Source organism: Falco cherrug, chromosome 7, assembly GCF_023634085.1.
Source record: "Falco cherrug isolate bFalChe1 chromosome 7, bFalChe1.pri, whole genome shotgun sequence".
Taxonomy (NCBI): domain Eukaryota; kingdom Metazoa; phylum Chordata; class Aves; order Falconiformes; family Falconidae; genus Falco; species Falco cherrug.
In genome coordinates, this window is record NC_073703.1 from 51,431,702 (window position 1) to 51,456,144 (window position 24,443).

The following is a 24,443-nucleotide window of genomic DNA, read 5'->3' on the forward strand; positions in this document are numbered from 1 at the left end:
CAAGCGCCGCGAGGCCCAATGGGAAGCGAAAGCTGACCAGGCGGGAGCCAATTGGAGGGCCACCGGTGAGTGCGAGGCTCCGAGGCCGGGGGCTGGGCGTGGCCAAGAGGGCGAAGGCCCTCAATCAGGTGAGGGTGGCGTATGACGGGCGGTAGAGGCGGCCAATGGGGGCGAGGAGGCGGAGCCTCCCCTCCCCTCCCGCCGCCGAAGCTGCCAGAGAGTCAGGTGGCTCCGGGATGCGCGGCCGCGGCGGCAGGCGGAGGCGGGCGAGGAGGAGGAGGAGGTGGGGGATGCGGCGGCGGCTCGGCGGCACGCGCTGCCTGCCCTCGCCTCTTCCCGCGCTGGGCTGAGGCGGCCCTGCGCCAGGGCCCCCCCCCCCCCCCCCCAGCGGCGGCACCTGCTGCCGGCGGGCGCCGGGCCGCATGAACAATAGGCGGCGGTACCGGCCCCGCCGCCCCCCGCAGCGCCCGGCAGCCGCGGGCGCCTCCCCCTATGGAGCAGCCTCGCCATGGAGCCCCTCACAGAGCTCAGCCAGGAGGGCGCGGGCGGCGGGGAGCCGCCGGGCGGCGGGCCGCTCTGGACCGCCGTCTTCGAGTACGAGGCGTGCGGCGAGGACGAGCTGAGCCTGCGGCCGGGGGACGTCGTGCAGGTGCTGTCCCGGGACTCGCACGTGTCCGGCGACGAGGGCTGGTGGACGGGCAAGATCGACCAGCGCGTCGGCATCTTCCCCAGCAACTACGTGAGCAGCGGCGTGCAGGGGGCCGGCCCGGAGCTACGGGCCCGCTACCCGCCGCCCCCCGCCATACAGCGTAAGGCGGCCCGGGCCCGGGGCGGGGTCACGGCGCGGCCCCTCTCCGCCACCCGGCGGAAGGGAGCCGGGGTAGAGGCCCGGTCTCGGTGGGGCGGGGACTCGCACCGGCGGGAGCCAGGACTGCCGGGGCGGGGTGGGGGGAGCCCGGGCCCGGCCCTCCCGAGGTCCCTGAGGGAAGGCGGGATCGCCGCCGGAGCGGAGGGCGGCTCGGCCCTCCCGTTGGCCCTGAGGGGAGCCGGCACCGCCGCGGTGGGGAAAGGCCCGGCCCGGTGTGGAGCGGCGGCGGGAGGTGGCGGGGGCGAGCGGGCCCCGCGGCCGCCCTCGGCGCGGGAGCAGAGTGGGCTGCGGCGGCTCGGACCCCCGCGCCCTTGGGCCGGCCCAGGCTGGCGGCCGCGCTCGACCGGGCCAGGGCCGCCCCGGCCCTGTTCTCTGGTCCGTGCCCTTTCCCACCCGCAGCCACATTCCTGCTGCTCTGCTGCCCTTCTGCCTTCTGGCTGGCGCTCCTCTCCGGGGAGGCCAAACCTAGCTCGGCCTGGTGGCGTTTCACTGACGCCGGGAGCCGTTTCCCATTGTTAAGCCCTGTTTCCAGGGGCTGATAAATTTTCACCAAACGGCTGAAGCTTGGTGGCTAGGCAGTGGTGGGGTCACCGGGGGGCTCTGGTGACTCTGCTGTTAGGAATATCCTTAGGGAGAGGTTGCTGGATAGGGATCAGTTGCTTTCTGCCGGGTTGATTCACTGCTAATACTTGTTCCATATCTTCCTTTCTGCGAATTAAAAGGTTATTATTTCTGACTTAAAAATTCCTAAGTTGGCTTGTGTTACCAGGTTCCTCCTTATCTCTTTGCCTTCTTACAAGTCCTGTTCAGAGATACCTGTGAATGAGTTTTATCCAAGTTTGGACAGCTGGGCCTACCTGAGGGTTGCTCGACTAAGTTGTGATGATGAAGGCATGAAGGGATTGGTTTGTTTCTGTGAACTTCAGTGCAGTTTTGAAGCCTTTGTTGGAGCCAGAGAATAGGGCCGTTTCATCTCTACGCTTTTTTTTAACCACTATGTACAACTGTGGAAAGAGAAACAGTGTGGAATGACTGTTTCTAGATCCTGTTTATCTATCACTGTTGACAATTCAGGCAAGAATAAAGCTCTTTTTGGAGTGGCCGAGAAAAATCTTCAGATTAGTAGGCTTTTCTAGAAAGTAAAAGGAGTAAAAAAGTTCTTTGTCCTATCTAGGACGTATCTCCAAGGAATACAACTAATAGCTTTTTTCTTATCCTGTGTTCTTCTTGAAAGCATTTAGGTGAAAACTCAGTAATTCGTAGTAGTGCCCTTGGGATTGTGAAGGGACTAGGTTGGGCAGTGGTGGTGCTCTCTTTTGTGCTGGAACAGTATAGATAAATTGTTTGGGTTTTCCCCACATGTGGAAAATACTGTGAATGCTTATTAAATTTTGCCTTTAAGATGATTAGGAGAACCATTTCTGCAGAACTTCTTGAAGCCTCAGCTCGACTCCTGTTTTGACTGTTCAAGCACAAGCTTTATAACTACAGATTCCATTGCCTTATTGCCCTTTCTATGGTTTGACAGTTGTGGAGTTGCACCTTCCCCTTTACTCTTGTCCTGCCTTTCTAATGCCACAACAGGACTATGCTACTTCTGTCAAGTCACCAGCCATATGTTCACGACAGAGTAGAATTTATTGCCTTCCGACAAGTTTTTAATATGGTAAAGGAGTATGTTTCTTTTTTTAAAGAAACAGTGCAATTTGGACATGGGGTGCAGCGAGTTGCTGTTGAGTTGAATTTTCAACTTTAATGTTAGAAATCTGTTTGCAAGGAATGATACCCACTTTTAGAGCTGGTGATGTTAGTTTGATAGCTGTTTGGAATAACAGTCTCCTGTTGACTTACTGGACTGTGAAATATTAAAGTTTTGCAGGAGTAATGCAAGATGTGATTCCAGACGTGCACCTTGGCACAGAACCTATTTTCAGTGGCTTTCTTCATGTTTGATGAAGGTTTTGGAGTGGAAGTCCTAGAGATTCTGCTAGTAATAGCGTGTAATTGCATGCTGTCTTTCAACCATCCACGCAGTGTCCTTGAATCTTACCTTAGTGAGGGTACCACGAGTGATGAAAATAGCCAATTGAGGCTTGTCAGCAGTGGGCTGGCTTGAAGGACCCTCATCTGTGCTATGGGCTCTTACACACTATGGGTGGAATTAAATAGCTTAATCATATGGTATAATAAATGCTGATTAAACAGCACTTTGTAGTTGTCAACATGGCCACTGGTTCATGGTATACAGGCTCTGTAATTCCTGATTGGTCCCCAGAGGAATGATAGCACTACAGTTCTTAGATTCAAAGGCAAAAAATGCATGTTAAACATTCCCGTTGCCCTTGCAGTCCAGTATAGCAAGTTGACCAGATTAAACTGGAGTTGAGAAAAGAGGTTAGTGTGTTTAGAAAGATGAGGTAAATAGTTTGTGCGCTAGTGTAGCTGTGTAACTAAGTCGTTACGCAGTTACACAGTCTTTGTATAAAAGAAGAAACCAGTTCAGCACAGAATACCTTTAAAAAAATAAAAACCAAGCAAAACTTGTCTAAATATGAGTTAGTTTTTTTCCGATTAAGCTACTCATGAGGGTGAGCTGGCCAGTCTGCCTGAAAGAAACGTCCAGTTTTCACAGTTAAGCTAAGGTTGCACTCGCAAATAAAACTGTCTTTGCAAAAAAAATTGCAGCATAACATGCAAATTTTCACCTGGAGGCATACCTCTCGCGGTACGATGTCCCAGGTTTGGTCTAGGTCCTTTGTGCCCCCTACATGGGGGTGCGTTTTCCGGGGTAAAGCGGGTGGCCGCACACAGCGCCTTGCTGCCCTGCCCTCGGCCTCCCTGCGCCCGCCTCACGCTGCCGGGCCGGGGCGGCGCCGCGGGCCCTCCGGCCGCCGCGGCGGAGCTGTCCCTTCAGCACCGCCGCGCCGCTCCCCGCCGCCGGCCCGGCCCGGGCGCCCGCTCCGCCGGCCTCGGGGCCCTCCGGACCCCGGCAGCGCCCGCGGGGAACGCTGGTGGTGTCGGGAGTTCGGGGGACGGGCTGTCCATCTGGCGTTGTGGCTTACCTGTGTGTTCGCTTTCAGTCTTCTGATTGACCTTGTCCTTAGGAGCAGGTTAAGTGTGCATTCTACCGGTGCTGAAATTCTACCGGCTGAAGGCAATAGGCCTCAGCATCTGATTTCTTTAGCTCTTTTATCAGTGAGAAATACCAGGGCAGCTCCTTCTGTAGAGTCTTGTGTCTGGAGTTATTGTTGCAGTCTTGTTTTAAAATGTCAGTGTTTCTGGTCAGAATCTACTCCATCTTTTCTAGCAATCTGTAGCTCACAAGCATTTAAACACCAAGGCTGCTACTGTAGGAGTGAAACCTTCTCTGTTGTGTAAATCCTTGGAAGTTCAGTGTTACCCAAAAGATGTACTCACAGTAACAGATTAATAAATTCTTTTTGTGTTCTGGACTGGAAAGGGCCTTTCCTCCTTTTGGAAGACTTTTATGGTCCGTTTTCTGTCTTGTTTCCCATTAGTCTTTTTCTTCATGTAACACTAGAAAAAAAGAGCACAGACATTCTTACTATACTAGCTAAGGATTCGGCTGTATTATGTAGGAAGGTTGATGATATCCCTATATGTAGTCAGTCCTAGCTCATAGGCTTAGCTGACTTTTAAAAGTCTGCTTGCTTGTGTAAATCATGTTCAAGGAAGACAGAACTCAGTCAAAAAAACCCAGAAGTCTGCAGCTGCGGACAGCAGAGTTCGTATTAACTCCATAAAGTTTTGTGACAATTTTTGTAATTTCTTTTAAATATAGTGCAGAGTTGAATGTATACAGCTGATAACTACAAACCCCAGTAATATAATACAGTACTCTGAATTGGTACCTACATCAAGTAAGCCCATTACAGACTTAACTTCCTTTCTGCTAGACAAAGCAGGGGAACCATGTCAGATTTGGCATGTCAAATGCAGGAAAGTATTAGAAGTCTTGGGGACTTTCTGCTTAAATCCTTACATTATGGCATTTTTCCTTTAAAATGGTAAAAAATTTCTTTGACTGTGATTGGTAACCACCAAAATATCGGCAGAATAGCATCAATGGTATCTCGCCACTGGCCTACCAAAACCATAAATTCAGCCATGTCAGCATGTTTTCATTGGTCAGTATGTGGGTTTTCCATTCTACATGAGTCAGTATTGGATGGGTTCTTTTGGCCATCTGTGAGCAGAAACTGTGTTTAGTGTACAGTGGTACAGGATACATTTTCTCACAGCTTTTGCTCCAGATGCAGTTTATATGCTGAATTAAGACATCTGTATCTGTAGATTTTTAGTATACAATGCGATGTAGCCACCAGTTGCTGTGGCAGCCTGTAAAGTATAGCTGTGAGTGTATAGGAATGGAAAGTGATGATTCTGTTATTTCATATAGTTTCTGTAATAAAAATGCAATATGCATTAATAAAAAAATGTTTTTCTTATTGCTAGCTCTGCATACTCAGTATGTGGTCTGATCCATCTGTTTGTCACGCTGTTATCAGTAGTGTCAGAATTGGTTAACAGAGCTCTTGTGGGGAACGAATCTGAAAAGCTTGTAAAGGTGTGGAAGAGTAAGCATGACTTGGGAGGGACTGAAAGATTGTTAGTGGCAGTTGAGTAAGAGCCATTCAAATAAGGGACCAATGCAGGAGCAGATGCATTTTGTGTTGAATTTTAGCTATGTCACATTATACACTGTGTGAAGTCCAGTGAAGATTAGCCTGTAGGTGTGTTTTTCTTTCTGGGAATCTTGTACTGTCATCAAGGGCAGGAAATGAGGGTTCACACTTAAGGTGGCATCAGCGTTACAAGGGCTTAAGTGTGGCAAGAGGTGACTTTATTAAGTGTGTAATGCACCACCGTTTGGTCAAATTTATCACACTTCACAGTGAGTACTTCATACAGGTTTTATGATACTGCAAGATATGTTTTACCACACTATTTGGCAATGAAGGATTGTCAGAAGGGACTACTGCTTTCATTTGAGGTGTTTCGGAGTGAGAGTTGGTTCTTCCTCCAAGGGTAAGGGTGAGGTTGGGCGACATGGACCTTCAGCTGATGTACAGGCTGCATAGTTGCTAAATGTTTACTTTTTTTTCCTTTTTCCCCCCCCCTCCCCCCCCCGTAGTCCTGGAGATCGACTTCTCAGAGCTTGTTCTGGAGGAAATCATTGGCATAGGGGGCTTCGGAAAAGTGTATCGAGCTGTATGGATAGGAGATGAGGTTGCTGTCAAGGCAGCTCGCTATGACCCTGATGAGGACATCAGCCAGACCATTGAGAATGTCCGCCAAGAGGCCAAGCTCTTTGCGATGTTAAAGCATCCCAACATCATTGCCCTCAGGGGTGTGTGTTTGAAGGAGCCTAATCTTTGTTTGATCATGGAGTTTGCCCGTGGAGGATCGCTAAATAGAGTGTTGTCTGGTAAAAGGATACCTCCTGACATACTAGTGAACTGGGCAGTACAGATTGCGAGGGGAATGAACTACCTGCACGAGGAAGCAATTGTACCCATAATTCACCGTGACCTGAAATCCAGCAACAGTAAGTGCTACACAGTGAACAGCCAGGGTGCTGGGATGTGGTTTTGGAAAAAAATCATATAAAGAAAAGAGGTGGTAATGTTAACTTGGTGATCCTTTCTTGTGAACCACTGTATCCTCTAATTCAATCCCAGAAGGGTTATTTTTCTACAATATGGTGTTACAGACCATAGGAAACATGTAAATGCTTTTACTTTGTAGAATCAACTTGATTGGACGCAAAAGCAACTGTAAATGGAGCATGCTTCTTTAACAGTTCATATATGTGTATATACACACAGTGTCTCAGTTTTATTGGCATTTCAGCAGACTCCTATATGTCAGGAAGTCTTGCTGAACTTAAAATGTGTATTCGCCTTCCACTTTTTGGAAGGATAAATGCAAGGATAAATGCTCCCAAGCCTTCATTTTACTTGCTAGATTTTGCCATATAGATGAGATGCAAGCCAGTCTTCCTTATGGGAGATTTAACCCATCCCTGCTGAATTGGATCTTTTCTCTTATCCCTCATAGAGCTGGTGTTGACAGAAGCATTAACTCAGGTAAATCAAGTGTCCCAGTGTTTGTCCTAGTACACCAAGGACTTCAGCTGATGTTTCTGGTGCTTTACATGGGATGCAGCTGATGCAGTAGAGCATGGGGAGTCAACTTTGGTAGTTATGATTCTGGAAATCATGGTGAATAGCTACTCTGTAATACTAATAGCATTATTGTCTGCCACTTGGGTATTGTTTTTCTAGTGTGTCTGTTTTCCCAAACTTAAAATTGCCTCGAAGTCAAAGGTATGTATAGAACATTATTTATGAGTGTGGGAGCAAACTGCTGCAGGGGTTTGAAGATTATAATCTCCTTTGCTGTTGCCTGCATGCAGCTGTTGAGCCTTTCTCTCTGCTTGTCTGTGTCTAGATGGCAAGAGTGAACACGCATCTGCATGTTGGCTGCAGTGGTTTAGATAGGTGTGTTAGTATGAATTCATTTTCATTTATGGCTTGAGTTAATAAGAAGCGCTGTGAACTGGGTGGCTGGGATGCAGGCACATGTTCTCTTTTGCTTTGAGGGCATTAACATCTAGCAAAGAGGTCTGACAGATGGGAATTTTAATATCTTAAATAGATTCACTAGAGCTAGCATTAACCATTACAATGCTGTAAATTTCCAGGCCTTGCAGAATCTTCCTGTGTTTTTTTTTGACCTCAAATCTTTCAGCAGTGGTTTTACATAGTTTGTCATGAAGGGGAAGAAAAAAAGTATTATTAATTCTTGTTAGTGAGTTTGAAAGTAGGAACTATGGGAGCTTTCAAATTAGTATCTACCTTATTATTCTTGTACTATCAAACTTATTCTTCTTACAGTAAGGCAATCTGATACCCTGATGTACTGCCATACAGATGGCAGCATATATGGGCATATTGATAAGTGCTGTAAAATGAAGGATTGATTGGCTTGGTTAAAGGATGACTGGCTGCATCTGTGAATAAGAAATAGTTGTATTTAAGTGTTGGGCCTTTCCTCCTTACCTAAGAAAATATTTACTTGCCCATTTTGCTAACAGGCCATTAAGATTTTATTGCTTTATGCTATCTGAACATTTTTGAAGTTTAGAATGGAAGTTATTTCTAAGATAAAAAGCTGTTAGCTCCCAGTATTTCACTGCTTTATTCATACTAGAGACTGCTAGTTGTAAAAGTGAAATGTATCAACTAGAGAACCAGCCCAACTAGAGGGACACCAGTGCACAATGTCACCAACCAAACACAGGCATGGATGCTAGGAAACATCTGTGCTGTCAGCAGCAAGAGTAAATGTCTCCTGTCACAGTGAATCAGCAGTACATAATTGTGCTGCACTGTAAAGTGCCAGTGAGAAGTTAAGGGTTTTGCTACAGATATTACTAGAATTTTCCTCACTTGGGAGGAAGCAATAGTAAAGAAAGAGCAAGAATGAGTGGGAATGCCTATGGAAGGATTCAAAGATGTCCTGTGTTTGGAGGGGAGAGGTAGAGAATTTACATGGTAATCTTGACCAAAGGTACCATCAGATCTAGTAGAGAAGAGATGGGTATAGGAAAATTCTAGCCCAGCTAAGTCTACAGAAAGCAGTTACACATCTGGGAAACTAAATGTAAGAGCTGGTGCTGGAGGGAAGGACTTCAGATATTTTTAAGGAAAATTCTTTGTTTTGTAACCCTGTTTTGCAATAAGATGAATTAGTAACCTCGGGTATGGGCTTGACATATTACAACAGCTGTTTGCTTTGGTTTGGCAACATAGAGTTCTTCTTTCTGTGCTGTGTGGTGGAAGAGAATTTTTTTTTAAAAAAATTTACTATTTTAAAGATATGAAAATGTATGTTCTCTTCTGGGTGTATCTATAAAGCAAGTATCATAGGTATTAGATCATGACAATGATGGAGCTTCTTTTTTAGAGGGGGAGGGACTGTTGGTCTCTTCTGTGGCGTTCCCCTGCCCTCCAAAAGTGTATGTTACCTATACATGCAGACAGACCCAACTCATGTTTATCTGCAGGATAAACAACTTTGGACTGCCAATGTTTGTCTCGAATGATTTGTCAATGCATTTCTGACATCCCTTTTCCATTTTATGTAATAAGCATCTTGGAAATTTCTCTGTGTTGTTTTCTATGGAAAGCTTTTAGCAACTTTGGTAAAGATCAGTGGACTAAGGATGTTATTGCATCCTGATTTATATCTGGTTTGCATTTTCTATGTTATTCTGATGTAAATAAGTTTTTTCAGTTACTGTGGATAATCAAGAACAGGTGATGTTAGCTTTGTGCCTGTAGAATTAACAAGCTTGTAGCATTTTCTTTATAGAAGTTACCACCCACCAACTGATAGGCCATAATGTGTCTCTGGAGAAGGAACAGCTTCTGCTTGCAAGAACTTGGAAAAGATTCTTGCAGGCACAATTCTTTCATGTACTAAACATCTACAAGTACTGAGAGCTGTCATGGGAGCATCAGCTGTATTGATCTACTGATTGGTACTGCCTACATTCAGTAATAGATAGTGATTCTCATACATCTCCTCTTGCCTTCGAGCACCAGCTGCGACCTGCACTATCCATCTGAAGCTGCAGGATGAGTTAGTTTGAGAGTTAGGGAACAAGATGGAGGAGTGGGAAAGAACTGAGTTGCCTTATTTAAAGTCAAATTTTCTACTAGAATGGTAGAAAATCAGAGAATGTGCTTTCAAATGCCTGCCTATATTTAGTCAGACACAGAATGCATAAGGACAGTATTTAATGATGAACCTTTTAAGAAGTTTATGTTATATTTTGGACTGTGTAATAAGTCAAGTGGGCACCTTAATGCAAATCTGAAAAATCACTCTATTATATATGTATAAGGATTTGAAGAAGCCCACCTTTTAAATCTAAACTATTGCAGCTTTGTGGACTCAAGTAGTAGGTAACAAAAGAATGTTCAGAGTAGTTACCAATATTTCTGATGACATGGTAAAGAACATAAGGGTTTGGTCACTTTGGGAGGTAACAACTTCTTACATAGTGACTGAACTTCAGGGGATTATTTGAAGAATCCTGGAGGTATCTGTTTCTTGAGATTTTGCTTGTCAAAAAGCAATGTCCAAAACAATTGTTCTGTTTTCCTTCTTTTAACCAAAAAGGTGTTAATTTCTTCATTTTTTTCCCTACAATCTAAATATATTAGCATTAAATATAAAGTTATGATAATGAAAAGTGCCCTGTATGTTTTAAGTACCGTTTCTGTTTGAGGCAGACTTTTATTGTAAATCTTGGAGGTTTTGAGGACTGCCTGTTTCACTGCTTTGGGGATGCTATCAGGAAATGGGTACCTAAAGATCTTTACAGTACAAATTGCACACCTGTGATTTATTTTTAGGGACCCTGAAATTCTTAAACTGTCAAGTTCAGTGGACAGTGGGTCTGGTAGGTGAGTGTACCAGTGACATTACCAACTTGCGTGTCAGTCATGTAACTAAACAAGAGAAAGAAGGTAACCAAGGAAAGCTGTTTTGTTCTGCTGTGTGAGGAGATAAGTATTTCTTTTTTGTGCATTTGATTCAAGAGATTCAACATATTCTATATGAAAATTAATCTTATAAATCTGACTGAATCCTCTCTGGCTTCTTTTCCTTCTCTTCATCTGGTGATACTTTTAAACTTTCCTTCTTCAGCTACATGTTGTTGTTTCACTGAGCATATGTTACAGATTTGGTAGTAGGTTTCTCCCAACGTGAAGGCTCCTAAATAATCTAAATGCTGAGCTCTAGAAAAAAAGCAACTAGGAATGCCCACTGAAGTCAACATCATTGTGTTTGGCCCAGCTCTTGGAGTTTCCCTTTCTCTTGTCTCAGCTGACTGGAGGAAGATGCTTGGCATATAATGCTTAGGATCAAAAAGGTCAGTCCTGTTGGTTTTAGTGAAGTATTGTAAATAATGAAACTGGTCCTGTTTGTTTCTGTTTGTCAGTGTTAGATATGCCAGCATTGCTATAGGAATGATGCCAATTAACTAATGCTGCAGAGAACTAGCAAAAGCATATTTGCTCTTTTTTTTTTTTTTTTTTTTAAACTGGCTCAGCAAAATACATTTGTTATTTGCACTACATTGAAAGGTTTTGCTGAGGGCTGTTCATGCCAGTTAGCAAAGTGCTTTATAAAAGTTACCATGTTTGTGTTGCCCGAAGTGGCACAGAAGATTAGCAGCAAAGTGACATGGCCAGGGTCGAAGAAAGAGTTAAGGACAGAGCTTAAAATAAATGCCAACAATTCTGATTGAGTCAAGTCAGTAGTTCTACCGTTCTTGTTCTTTGAAGGTGTTCACTTCCCCTCCTTTTTGGACCACCAAAGTAAGCTTGTGGTGCCCTGATACTCAAAGCTTTAACTTTCTGAAGAATTCTAAACTCTGCTATAGCTTTGCTTATTTATTTGATGCAGTTCTTAAGCCTTTTCTGTTTGTAAAAAGTGGTAATAGAGCTGACTTTCAAACGGTCTCAGGACAGTTGTTTCTAGAACTTGGAATATTCCTGTTTTGGTGTGGTGGTTTGTTTTTTGTTTTTTTTTTTTTTTTGTGGGGTGTGGAAAGTATAGGCAGAATTTAAAGCAGGGATTCCTTGCAACTATTTGAAATCCAACCCAAGGACAACAGGACTTGAATGTTACATACCTGTCTTGATAACATGTGATTAGTTATCTCTTTCCTTGTTGCAATATTCACATCCCAATCCATTCATAATTGCCACTATTCTGTGGGTCCTTTCAGAGAAGGAAAAGTACTTAATGTAAACCTCTTCCTCTGTCTGGCAGCATTGTAGAGGAGTGCTCTTCTAGGGTCTGCTTAAAGTATGTTGGAAGAGCAGTTTGTAAGGCTGCACTGTTGTTGCTGCTTCTGGTACTTCAGTGTAATTTGCTGACTAACTCTCCAATGTTGTACCTTCTATCAGAATGGATTTCCTTTGTCAGTGCAATTAAATGAGTGTGAGTAATGCTTCATGTAAAGTGTAGTGAAACTATTTCAATGGCATCTGAATGCTTTACACTGGGCGAATAATTGTTCTGGCCTTAGTTGGGTGCTCCCTTGCTCTGTAATAAGAAAGTGATAAGAACATGAGATTTTTTTTTCTTTTTTGAGGACAGCAGCTGGGAGATTAATTTTATGCAGATGTTCTCTGGTTCAGTGTAGGGAGCAAGAATATGTAAACCTCTGTTTTTCCTTTTTGTTCTTGTTCTAGATTTAAAAAGTGTGTACAATAGAAATCAAGCCTTTCAAACAGCCTGAATATACTCCTAAGGGTGATTAAAGATGACTTTTCAGGTTCTGCCCTTAGGCAATTATCTGATTTTATGGACACACTATACAATCTGGTTCTGTGCTTATTTCTGTGTCTCCCCAGAGTATCAGCCTTTGTGCTGATATCCTGGTTACTCGTATTGTGGTTTAAAAAAATTCCAAGTAGCTATAATATTTTTGCATGGAAATAGGAAATTCATGCCAGTAAACTACAACATTTTGTTGAACAGAATGAAAAAAATGCTTTATTTTCATGTGTTATTAGTTCAGAAGATGTAAATTATACCTGAAAGTGATGCTAATTTTTAAGCTGTTGAGACATCGGGAATTCATAAAAGTAAGGTAACAGTTTACTTCGTGAGTTTTTGGTTGGTTTTTTTTCCTTAGCTTATCTAAATTTGAGCAACTGCATTCTTCTGCAAGAAGTTTGACAGATACTTTCATGTTGCAGTCTTACTTTCAGTATGTTTTAGTAGATTTCTGAGAGTTCCAAAATGAAAATATACATCTCCTGTAAATGGCTTGTTTTAGTTGAGTATTAATTGATGTCTTCACTGTTAATTGCAAGTAAAAAATGGAAAGGCTTTATGCAATCAGTCTAATGTCCACAAGAACACTTTGATATTCTCCTGACCACACCGAATAGCAAAAAGGCAATTTCACAGATGGAATCCCTTATCTTTGTAGACAAGAATGGAAAGAGTTGTTCTAATTTTGGAGAAGTGAAATTGTGTCTGTTACATTTAAAAACTCAGCTAATATCCTTTCCATGTCATTGTGCCACTGCATATATTTTTCTGCAGGGTTCTTTCTGTTCCTAAGAAAAAAATAACCAAGAGTTATGACACTTAGCACTTTCTCCAAATTGTGCATATGGGACCATAGAATAGATACAAGCAGACCTGAGCACCATCATGCAGGAGGTGTATCTAGGCATCTGTGTGCTGCTCCCATGAATTCACTGTCTGACCATCTGTGACAGAGCTGGGATAAATCTGTGTTTTTCTGAAATTTTGAAGTAGCAAGTCAAGAGTGAGAACAGCCTTGTGGCACTTCTGGGAAGCTAGAATAACTTCTTCAGCTCTGCTTTTTTATTTTTTTTTTTTTATTTTTGTGTGTGTGTGTTGCTCCCACATCGATAAACTGAGTTTGAATTCTGAGAGATTTCTGTCAGCAGCTTCACTTTTGCTTTTCTTATCAAACGATTCCTTTCGGAATTTCAACATCTCTGAAGCAAACAAACTCGCTCTTGAAGCATCAGAAGTTAAGCACAATCTTGTTCTTTGAAGTGATGATTCATCACGCAAGATGATTCCTTAATTTTAAGTAATATTGCATCTTGAAGGTGGCACATGTTCCCTTATGACAAGGAAAGCCTTAAGCTCTTGGAAAGAATACAGGATATAGCTCGTGATTAAGTAGATGCTTTTTAGTACATATTTACTGTCTGATTCTAGGATAGTTTTGGTTAGATCAGTGTGACACTGATTTTCAAAAGGTTGCCAAAGTTGACTGGCATATCTGTTAATTGTTTCTTAATTGTCCAGCTGCTAATGGAAAGGTAAATTCAGTCTTCCTCAGACCTGAACATTTTGCAGATGAAAACGAAATAGTAACAGAACCTTATGCAATAAAAGGAGAAACTATAGCCGTGTATCAGGATTTATAATTATGTTGTTTAGTTTCATCACTGTTTCTTAAGATCTGGGAGAAGACAACTCACATAATAGCAAATCTTTGGGTCCCAACCTGTAGAAGAGTTGCTCTGGTGGTAACGGCAGCATGGTGCAGCATCCTGTAGGGTTCTTTTCAGAAGGAAGTAGCAAGAGGACAGGCAGCCCTCCTGTGAGCTGTTTGTGTTACTACCACACACAGCCCTTGCACTCCGCTTTCTAAAAGCATTGCTGTATTACTCAAGGATTTTTTTTTTGTAACACCATTTTTTTATTAAAAGCAGAAGTATCCTCCCAAAACACCAAACTTTATCTAATAGATTCCAAATTATCTCTGAAATCCTGTATTGTACTTTGAATGCTGTACTACTTAAGTCCTGGATGATTTTTAGAGCTTATAAGCCAAGCTCCTACTTAGCTCTACATCTTCCTCTGATGCTTCATCAAACAGGCTTCTGGAATTTGCTTTGGCTGTTGAGAAATGTTAAGATTTGCTGTTTGTATTACAACTGGAAACCCTCACTTAAAATGTGAGTGTGGCTTCAACCTTGCTGATTATAGACTTACTGTGTAGATGGGTAGCAAATGATAGTGTGCTAATAGCTCCATTTACTAGTAACAGATAAGTATTTCTGCCACTAAGATTTTGCTTATTGCAACAATTGCTATGTTTAATTGGGGATTCCTAGGGGAGTTCTTGGGGTATTAAAAAGAAGTTCAGTGCTAGTGTGGATAATTGCTATAAAGATGTGTAAGGGCAGTGGGGTGTGTGTGAACCAGGCCACATGGTCCACCTGTCACAAAAGTATTCCAGGGTTTCCTATTGTCTCCTCTTTGAGTATAGACCTAGGAAAAGATATTACAGTGAAGAGTCTTTATTTGCTTTTGACTTTGCATTGTTCAAGGATTCTGAAAATAAGAAAAATCCTGTAACTTTGATTAGTAGAACTCTATATGCCTAACTCTGCTTGTTGACCTGTTCTCAATCTTGCCCTTGGATTTATTGATTTGCTTTTTCTGTTTCATGTAATCAGTCACACAGCGTATGGCTTTAATATGGTTATGATCATCTGCTAACAGGTGGATACTCCTAATGCTTGATCAGGGTACTGTGTAACCACTTACACTCTTTGATGATGGAGTAAGCTGGGTCAGAATACTTAAGAGAAATCTAACACATAAAAAATGAACAGCTTTCTGATAGCTTTACTGCATGAACTGTTATCTTGCATGGATTTCCGTGTGCAACAGTACAGGACTACTGTCTTTCTCAGCAGCTGGCAACTTGTTCTGTTCAGCTTCAGGTAAAACTGCAGTACTCAAAGTCTGAATTTCACTATTGTCAGCTGAAACTAACTTGGTGTTGATTGTGCATCTTAGAGACATTTAACACTTGTTCTGATGAATGGGAATACATCTCTCCCTTTTCTTGAGATTTTAAAATAATATCTGATTTTTTTAAAGAAAACACTAACAAGCCACCAAAAAGCCCAGCTTCTGGTATGGTTTGTGCCACTGCTTGTGAATTTTTTGTCTTCCTTACTCTCTAGATTGCGGAGTACCAGCCTGCTCCAGGAATTAATAGTACTTGGTGTTATTGACTGTTTCATAGAGATGTCTAAATTGAAGCTAAAGCAGAACAGTTCTGTGCTACTTCTTTCATCATGAATTTAATGTTTCTATTTGCCTGGAAATGGCTCCCACCAAACCAGCATCATTATTAAATCTCTTTTCAGACAGCCTTTTGAGTGACAATGAATGAATGTCGTTCATGTGATTCTACTCTTCCCTTTGCTTTTTTTGTTGTTGCCTAATGCAGTTCTTGATTTGTTGCAAGTTTTCAAACTGATATGATTTGGCAAAGTGCTGTGTTGGTACAGATGTAGTTGTATTTTTTCTTTAGAGCATTTAACTGATTATGAAGAGTGCAATAACCCATGCTTGAGCTAGAAGGGTGTTCCTGTGTAAGCAGTATGGTAGAATTTAGTCTGAAATCAGAGCTGAACAGCCCCATTTTTCCAGGAGACTCCAGTGTTTGTTCTCTAGTAACATTCAAAGTGTTTTGTACCAGATCACTAAAGTGGTAAGACTTCTTTTCAGCTTGGTTAGGTGAAAGGATCGATTCTAAATATATCATAGCTCTGGAGGCCTTTCCTATCCCCTCCCCCATTATGCATTAGCTCTTTAGAGTTACTGTACTGCATGGCTTAAAATCCAAGAACTGCTGTGCTGTCACATCCATCACCTCCTCTAGGTTGATAGAAGAGGACAGTTGGCCAGCTTTATGGATTTGCTGAACCCTCACGTGTACCCAGTAATTAAAAAGGTTTTGCTTCCAAGGTGTATATGTATTTTTTTAAATGTGTTGTAGCTGGATGGTTAGTAATGAAAGAGAAAATATTTGCTTATTACTAAAGACAATATTTGTGTTCTTTGTTTTTCCTTCGAAGATGTGAAATTTTGAGTGAGTCTTAAATTCTGTGCTCTACAGGATCTTATGCAACACTTAGCCTTCTGCACCACAAACAAATATTAGAATAAAGATGCAGTCCTACCGAAATGAACGGCAGAGTACCCAACAGAAGGTAGGTAAAGGCTGCATGCGGAAAGCCCGGACTCAGTCCATGTGCAGATCTGTTAATCACTTTAAGTACTTGGAATGCAGGATCAAGAGCAGATTGCTCATTATCTGGATACTTGTGAAGCAAAGCTGTGCAGGCTGACTATGGAAGGTAGAGCAAAAATTGCAAATTAGATTTTGGCAAACTGCTACAATACAAGGTCTCATTTTGGAGTGAGTTTTTGAAATCCTTTCCCAAAAGTTTAGTTCTGTCATCAAGGCAGCATGCCAGAATACTGCCAATAGGCCTTAATAATTAAAAAAAGGAATGCCTGGCAAGTTCAGTCCCTTGTCCCCTTAGCAATAACACTGCTTTTTTGACTTGTTAGGCAAACTGCAGACTTACTAGCCACTTTCTGGCTTTCTGAGGTCATGACTGTCAGACAATGCAGCAGCATGAAGCAGTACGTTAAGGCTATCTTTGTATCTTAAAACCAGTATTTCCCACCACGACCATCTGAGCTGAAATGTATCTTGGGAAGCTTTGCTGATTCATAGGAGGGGAAAATGGGATTGGAACAATCATAATAAGTTCAGTGAAGCCATGTTCTATGCAAGAGCATTTTTGTTTGATGTATGGATACTTTTGTCCTTCAAATGAGGACTGTTCAATAACTATAGGACTTGCTAATGCTTGCTATTACTATAGTACCTTCTAAATAAGAACCTTGACGATTTCAGAATGCACTGAGTTTCTTCAGAGTACAGTAGAAGTTTTTGTTAATTTGTCAGATAAAAGCAAGTATAAAAAGTAGTAATTAGCCTATGCAAGAGGTGAAAGATATTTATTTCATTTTAGTTTCCATTAAAAAAAAAAAACCAAAACCACATTTGCATTAATTTCACAGCCTCTCAGTAGTTGAAAGTGTTTGGGCTGGAAATGGGTCTAGAAGGCAGTCAAATGAATTTGGACAAAGCAAAGATTATACCTAGATTGTGGGGATTTGATACAAAAAAATACTGTAAACTGAAATTGGCTGTCCCAGATGTGAAATTCCAGGGGGTCAGGGAAGAAATTAAAATTTAATTGTAGTGTTAATATTTCAGTGTTCGTGGACTAGGAGTAGAAGTTTTCAGAAAGTGCCTTCAAAGCTGCCCTAGCTCAGATAACTTTGTCCTGTGGTCTGAAAAAACAAACCCTTAGAAAACATACGAGGTTGAGTAAGGAGATTCTTTGTTCAAGACAAGGTTTCCTGTAACAGATTGGCTTGGTTTTCGATGTGTGCTGCCATGGGTGGGTGGGAGAGTCTGGATCCTGTGATATTAATCAGACTTTTTTCCTCTCTGGCACACCTTCAGCTTCGGTAAGCCTTTAGCTGACTTCTGAAAGTTGTATAAAGCAAATTTTTTATAAATTTGGAATTGTTTGGAAATATTCTGGTTCCTTCAACTCTTGCACTTAGACTTCTGCTGCATTGCTGGCAGGGAGAAGTTTAATGGTAGTACCTCCTCATAACAGATCTGGATTGCTCTTGAATCCTACCATGAAAGAGACTTGCAGCTTTTAGAACTGAAACCCTGCTCATGTTTTGCATTTAAGGGTCTCTGAGTGCAAAAACATTCTTTTCTGTAAAGGTTTTACTCTGTTCTTTTCTTTCTGTAAAGCTCTTGCACCTGGGATTTGATGGACTTTGTATCTGATACATCTCCTTACAGTACTTGAATTATCTGAATGGAGGAAGTGGATGGGCTGATGCTTATCCATGATCTGACAAAACTTTTGCCATTTTGCATTTTGGTAAGTGAAGCCACAGTAAGCTGTTCTGTTTGCAGGATGGAGAAAGAAATAAAATGTGGCCAGTATTTCCACCCACAGTGAGTACTCAACAACAGCAATGGTCTTTCACACTCCAGCTATAACAGGGTAAGCATTAGTTCCCCTGTTTGTAGCTGCCTGTTGACCTTACTGCTGTTGAAAACAGTGATTGTACAGTAACAGAGGAGTAAAGGCCTATGAGAAAACAAATTGGTACTAGGCTGCTGTATCTGTAGGTGATTGAGTTGCTTTGGAGGGATCTGCAAGAACATCCCCCTGCAGCAAATATGCATGGTATTATTCTGGGAGAGAAAATACAACTTAAATAGAATGGTGTCATTCCATGTGAGTTTGAGTTCCTTTGCAATTTTTCAGCCTTTGAGGTCTTAAGTAGTGGTCTCTCACTTCTATTCAATCTAACAAAATAAGAATAGATACCTTAAAGCATTGGGACTAAAGCAGAAATATAATTGAGAGTCCAGATAAGAATATAGGAGACTGGGGAAGAAACTTTACAAAGTCTGTGAGGTAGTTTGATGGCTACCTAAATAATTTTTAGAATTAAATGTTTCTACACCAAGTAAAATAACAAAGATGACATATTTATCCTATTTACAGTCCTTCCTTTTATCACTCTCACTCACCCCTTGTTGTGGCTGCCATGTAGCTCTTGGACTGTGTAACCAGCTGATGTGGCTCTGAGGAGACAGAGTAGAGCACAAAACAATGAGTATGGACTTTTGGAAATGGGTATGAATGGGATATGCTTGTAGGCTAAATTTTTTTGCAGGAGTTTTTCTTTGTCTTGGTATGACTGCTCTTCTCATTCCTGGAATCTTGAATGGCAAAGTGTTTGACTCACAGCAGTGCTAATGTTGGTGAAGACTATAACAGCACTACTGAAGTGCACTGACACAGGTATTCAATATTTCCACTACCTTTGGGTTTTTCAGGCCTTGTCAACTCTACATCACCAAGTTGCTGTGTCTGTTTGGTACTTTGCAGTCAGGGCCTCACCTGGGACCTCCACCCCTGCCTCTGTCTCTAGGGCTGTGAGCTCCATGTGAGCTCACGCTAACTTGATAATACCTTCACAGTAAGATTTTCTTAAGTTTCTGGCAAATGAGCTTCTGATACTTTCTTCAGATTATTCTCCCAACCTGTTTCAAAGCACCACGCTCCACCCTAGCATGCTGATTGAAGCATTCATAAAGCTTCAAAATCTAATAATAGAACACACGAGTTAATGTTGCTTTATCACTAGGTAGTAACCCTGTTGTTTCATGGTCTGCCCAGAACTGTTAGTATTTAAATAAAAGAATGGCAGGTATCCTGGCACTAAAATACTGACTATATTGTTTCAGTTGGGGAAAAGTTATGTGGAAGCTAAATGTGAAGCCAGCAATTATCCATCAAATCAGAAATACATCCCAGTGTACCACAGACAACAAATCCAGGGTTTTTTTCACCTACAGTAGGGATCCTTGTCTTGTAGCCCGCTCCCTTCTGTATTTCTTCCTCTATGCTTTCAATTCTCATTATACTCAGTCCCTGTCTTACTACTTTTTTATTTCTCCCATCACTTAATGATAGTAACCATTTCCATCAGGCATTATGTTCATTAGCTAATAGATTTCTGTTCTTGTGTGCCAGGCTTACTGAGAGCAGCATCATGCACAGGTGAATGACTTGGTGTGAACTGTAAGCTGGCCCATACAAGAGACTGTCTTGTATTTTTTTGCAATTTCTTTTGTCTGTCTTAATACTGGGAAAGGGTGTATGAAGTTGCTGATACAGCTGTTGTTATGAAATATGGGGGCAATGGGCAGGTTGGTGGTTAATTATTGTGATTATATTGCAAGGTAATCTTGCTTTCTTTGGTATTGTCAGCAATTTTTGCCTCTCAAGTCAGGAAGTTTTTTATTTTCTTTGTGTGCCGTGTGCTAAATAAATTGGGAATACAACAACAGACTAGTTGAAGTAGCTGAAGCCAGTACAGCCAGAAAATTCAGGTATGCGTGGCTATTCATACTATTTTGTGCAGTAGACAGCAGCCCCTCTTCTCTAGCTTCATATATAAAGATGGGCTGTTTTTGCTGTGGGTGATCACGCTGTAGTAGTTCCTCCCTGAATGTTGTTCTGCTTCTGAAGTGATGAGTCGGCTTTTAGCATGGGCAAAGCAAAGGAGTATTCTGTTCAGCACTACACGATGCAGATAAACCTAATCCTTTCTCTAGGCTGAGAAACCAGCAAAATGTAATTATATGACTGTATTTTTCTGCCTTGTCACGTAATTTTGACAGTGAGGTGAAGTGAGGAGCCACTTCCTACCAGTTCTTTGACATTACTAGCAACTGGATCAGCATGGGTTAAAGTGTTTATTTTCCTGTGCTTGTTCTTTCCCTCTGCTTTGGCCCACTGAAGACTAAGAATGCTGTCCTAACTGTCCAAAAGTGTAGCTGAAAACTAAAATAACCCTCCTAAAAGAAACAAGCAAAAAATCTGACAGTGTTACTGCCTTCCATGAGAATTTTTTGTTTGTGAGAGGAGATTATAACGTGTTTTCTAGTTCTGCTGGTATAATGTGAGCAGAACAGAGGATTAAAACAGCTGCTGTTAATTTTTGTTAATTTCCCTTGTGAAAACTTCCCTTCTGTGAAAGTTCTCTTCAAACTATCTTTTCATGCATACTGGAGGCAGTATGATGCTGGGTAAAAAGTAGGAGGTGTATTCCTGTGGTTTTATGAAGTGACCAACTTAAAACCCAAGTAAAGCTTTATCATGTTTGTTTTAGTAATCAGATTGAAAGATTCAGTGCGGGTGTTTTATCTGTTTATGTAGGATAAAGGACGTGTTTGGAAGAAGAATAGATGGGTTTGAGGAGAAGAAAATTAAAGGAAAGGGGTAGAAATGGGTATATTCTGGCAGAAAGACAGACACTCAGACCGATCAGTGCTTCTAGCATAATTGGAAAGAAGAAAACCCATGTAATAGAAATGTTTGGTTAAGCAGAATGAAAAAGATATCAACAATGCCGTTATTTGCATTGGAGCAGTATAATAAAGTTGGCAATATTCCCAAAACAGAGTTTGCTCAGCAGTTTTAAACTTCTTACTGCAATGGCTAAGAAGCGGGAGTGATACTGATGTATTAGATGTGGTTGACCTAGCCCTCCTAGAGTTTATTAAAACGTAGGTACAAGTAGATCAAAGAACATACATTTTTATACCCCATCTTTACCTTGTCATGGTGTATTTGTGTATCTGATCTTACGTTTTTCTGGTAAATGAATAAGTAATGAAAATACAGCTGTTTAATATCTGGAAATTAGGTCCTTCTTGCAGCAAGGCTTTGTGTGTTTGACAAAGATGTTTGCTATTGACTTTTCAGTTGATTCAGTGATCATTAAGGTGAGTGGTGCAAGATGCAATGAATTTTGACCTCCAGCCGCCTTTGTGGGCCAAGAGACAGTTTTATTTAAGACTGATTTAACAGAAGTACCAGTTTGATTTACATTAGCTGTCCTACTAATAGAACAATATATTTCTGGAAACTTAATTTTAAAGAAGTTCGGAACACTGAGATAATCTTGCAACTATAGGTAAATTGGTTTTCAACAGATGGCTCTAACATCTGGTGTGTTAGGGAACTTCTCTAATTGAAATTGCTTACTTATATCAGACCACAGAGATTCGTGTGGTTTAAGTTTGGGCACTTATCACAGATGTGCTTCTAGTCAAGAGAAGCTCCTGTAGGGAGCAATTCAGAGCATGTATATTAGACTTATGCTTGGAATCCCCTTCTGGACAGGCTTTGTCTTTTTTGACTGTTTGGAGCCTGGGAAGACTGCCTTCTGAGATGCTGTGAGCTTGTTTCATCCAAGCCAGCTTTCACTGTAAAGATCCATGAGAATGGAGGAGGGATAGGGAATGAAATTGACTTTTTGAACATGTGAGGCTGTGGTATGTGTGCATCTGTTTCATGCATGCAAGGTCTATCACTTGCCTTCAGGGCAGCCCTTCTGTAGTTTTATTTTATAGTTTTTGGCAGAGTTGAAACTTGGCTAGCATTTAATCTGTTCATTTTTTTTTTTTTAAACTCCAGTCTGTATTCCTTCAGAATTCATTTGATCTTCTTTTTGGCTACTTAAAACTAACCAGTGGTCTTAGGTACTAGTACAGGATGTCTGCATTAACAAAGTTTTAAAGCTGCAGGTTTCAGTGTTTTCACTGCAGCAGTTTCTCCTTCTGAAAGGATAGAGAATAGTCCTAGATACATATAGTCCCAATCTTAAACATATTACTGCACTTTCATGAGTTGCAGTGAAAGTTCAGTGTTCTAATATGAAGCTACACCTTTGGAACTGACCTTAAAGGTCTCATTAGGCCAACAGCAGCCTTAACTCTGTCCTTCTGTTAAATGATCTTACACTGTCTAGTGCCCCACAGAGCAGGCATCTCCATAATGACTTGTGATGACAAGACAGAACTGAAGATCCAGTAGTTGCAACTACACAAAGGCTGAGGGATATAATTGTCTTAGAAATCTTAATCAAGTTGCTTTTTGTGTTGCTTTGAATCCTAAGACTGATGGTTTTTCTTTCTAGTAAAGCATAGTAATGTGGAATGGGGTGGATCAGGAGGAAGAACTGACTCAGTGTAAGATACCATTCTGTCAGTCATACTTCAGTGGGTTTCTTTCTTTGAGGTCTATTTCCAGTACAAATCTTTGTTTAAACAACAAAAACATCTGAACTGGCCCTGCCTCTAGAAAAAAAACCACCCTCATTCTTGATGTCACTGATATACAACTGTGACTCATGAAACAGAGAATCATCCACTTTGGGATCTGTTACGGGATCTGTGTACTTCTAAAGACTTGATTACTCTTAGACTGGCATCGGATTCTGTCAAAAGCCTGCTAGCTATTAATACACATACAGAATGATACTTAAACTGGAGAAGGTAAACTGCCTTCACCTGACCTCAAGAATTTGATTTCTTTCAGCTCTGCTAGAAAAGCTGCTAGCTCAAATCACAAACAAGGATAAAAGGATCTTTGGTATGTCATCAGTTTTCCCCCTCCCCTGCCCCACCTATTAACTAAGAAACTATCTTTAAATGGTACCAGCGTTGTCTTGAGTTAACTCCCCATCACTCTGTGCAGGCTGAGACTGAAGAGTGAGAAACTCCAGTTGTATCAGGGAAGTCTAATGACGCTTCTGTTTCAGTATTTGGTGTTGCCTACTAACTGAGGAGTATTAGACCTGGTGAGAGATCTGGTTAATAGCTAGCATTCAATGGTGTGCAGAAGATGCTCATTGTAAACTTTATCAATTTGCTTTGGTTCTGGCCTCTTAACTATTGCTTCAGTAGTCAAAACTACTAAATCAAATCATATCATAAGCAACTGGACTTGTTCTTGTGGAAATTATACTCTTCTACATTACTGTGAATCTGGTGGGGTAAATACCAGGACTTGTTGACTAAGGATGATTCTCTGATAATATGGTTCTTGATTGCTGAGTTCACTCATGGCAACAAAGACAAATGAAAGGACACAATTAAGAAAAGCTGCTTAGAAGCTGGGATGGTCTTACAGGCCTGGGTGCTGCAGTTGGTACTGTGACCATGACGATAATTGTCCATGAAGTATCAAAGTCCCAAGCACAGGGTATCCTAGATCTTCAGAGAGTAGGCTACCAACTGCCACCTATAGCACTGAACTACTTGGAGACAACTGAAAATGCTGTACATGATAAAAGCCAGCCACATAGTGCTGCCTTTCCTCTTTGTTACTGCAACTTGTTTTGTCCTGAGCAGAAGTGAAATTATCACACGGAAACCTGTGTTAAAAAGTATTGAAAATATAATGACAGGTTTTTTCATTGCTAGCTATACACAGTTGTTCATTTATTTGCTGCAATGTCAGACAGTATGACAAGGGACTGCGCCAGACTGAGTCTTGTTAAATGATCTTTGAATTCTGCCTTATGCTATTCTAATAGTCTGTCTTGTCATGAAACCGGTAACTGGCTTATTGCCTTTGGTTACCTAACCTACCCTTTTGTTTGTATAGTGCCTGCTTCTTTCTCTGTACTTCAGGGAACCTTCTCACGTGGGTCTGATATGAAAATATCTTTGATGCTTCTTGCAAGGCACCAAAGC

General features: G+C 41.6%; 1 protein-coding gene across 4 annotated transcripts in view; it reads left to right on the forward strand.

Annotated features, from left to right (window-relative positions):
• Nucleotides 1-209: 209 nt before the first annotated feature.
• The window catches only part of MAP3K9 (mitogen-activated protein kinase kinase kinase 9), a 62,554-nt gene continuing 38,320 nt past the window's right edge, over nt 210-24,443 (forward strand). For 2 of the 4 annotated variants that reach the window (XM_055716020.1, XM_055716022.1), the window contains exons 1-2: nt 210-809; nt 6,024-6,437. In XM_055716020.1, coding sequence (XP_055571995.1) covers nt 509-809; nt 6,024-6,437 — 715 coding nt within the window. In that variant the 5' untranslated portion in view covers nt 210-508. The remainder of the gene's footprint in view (nt 810-6,023; nt 6,438-24,443) is intronic. The other 2 variants (XM_055716023.1, XM_055716024.1) reach the window with 1 other exon arrangement.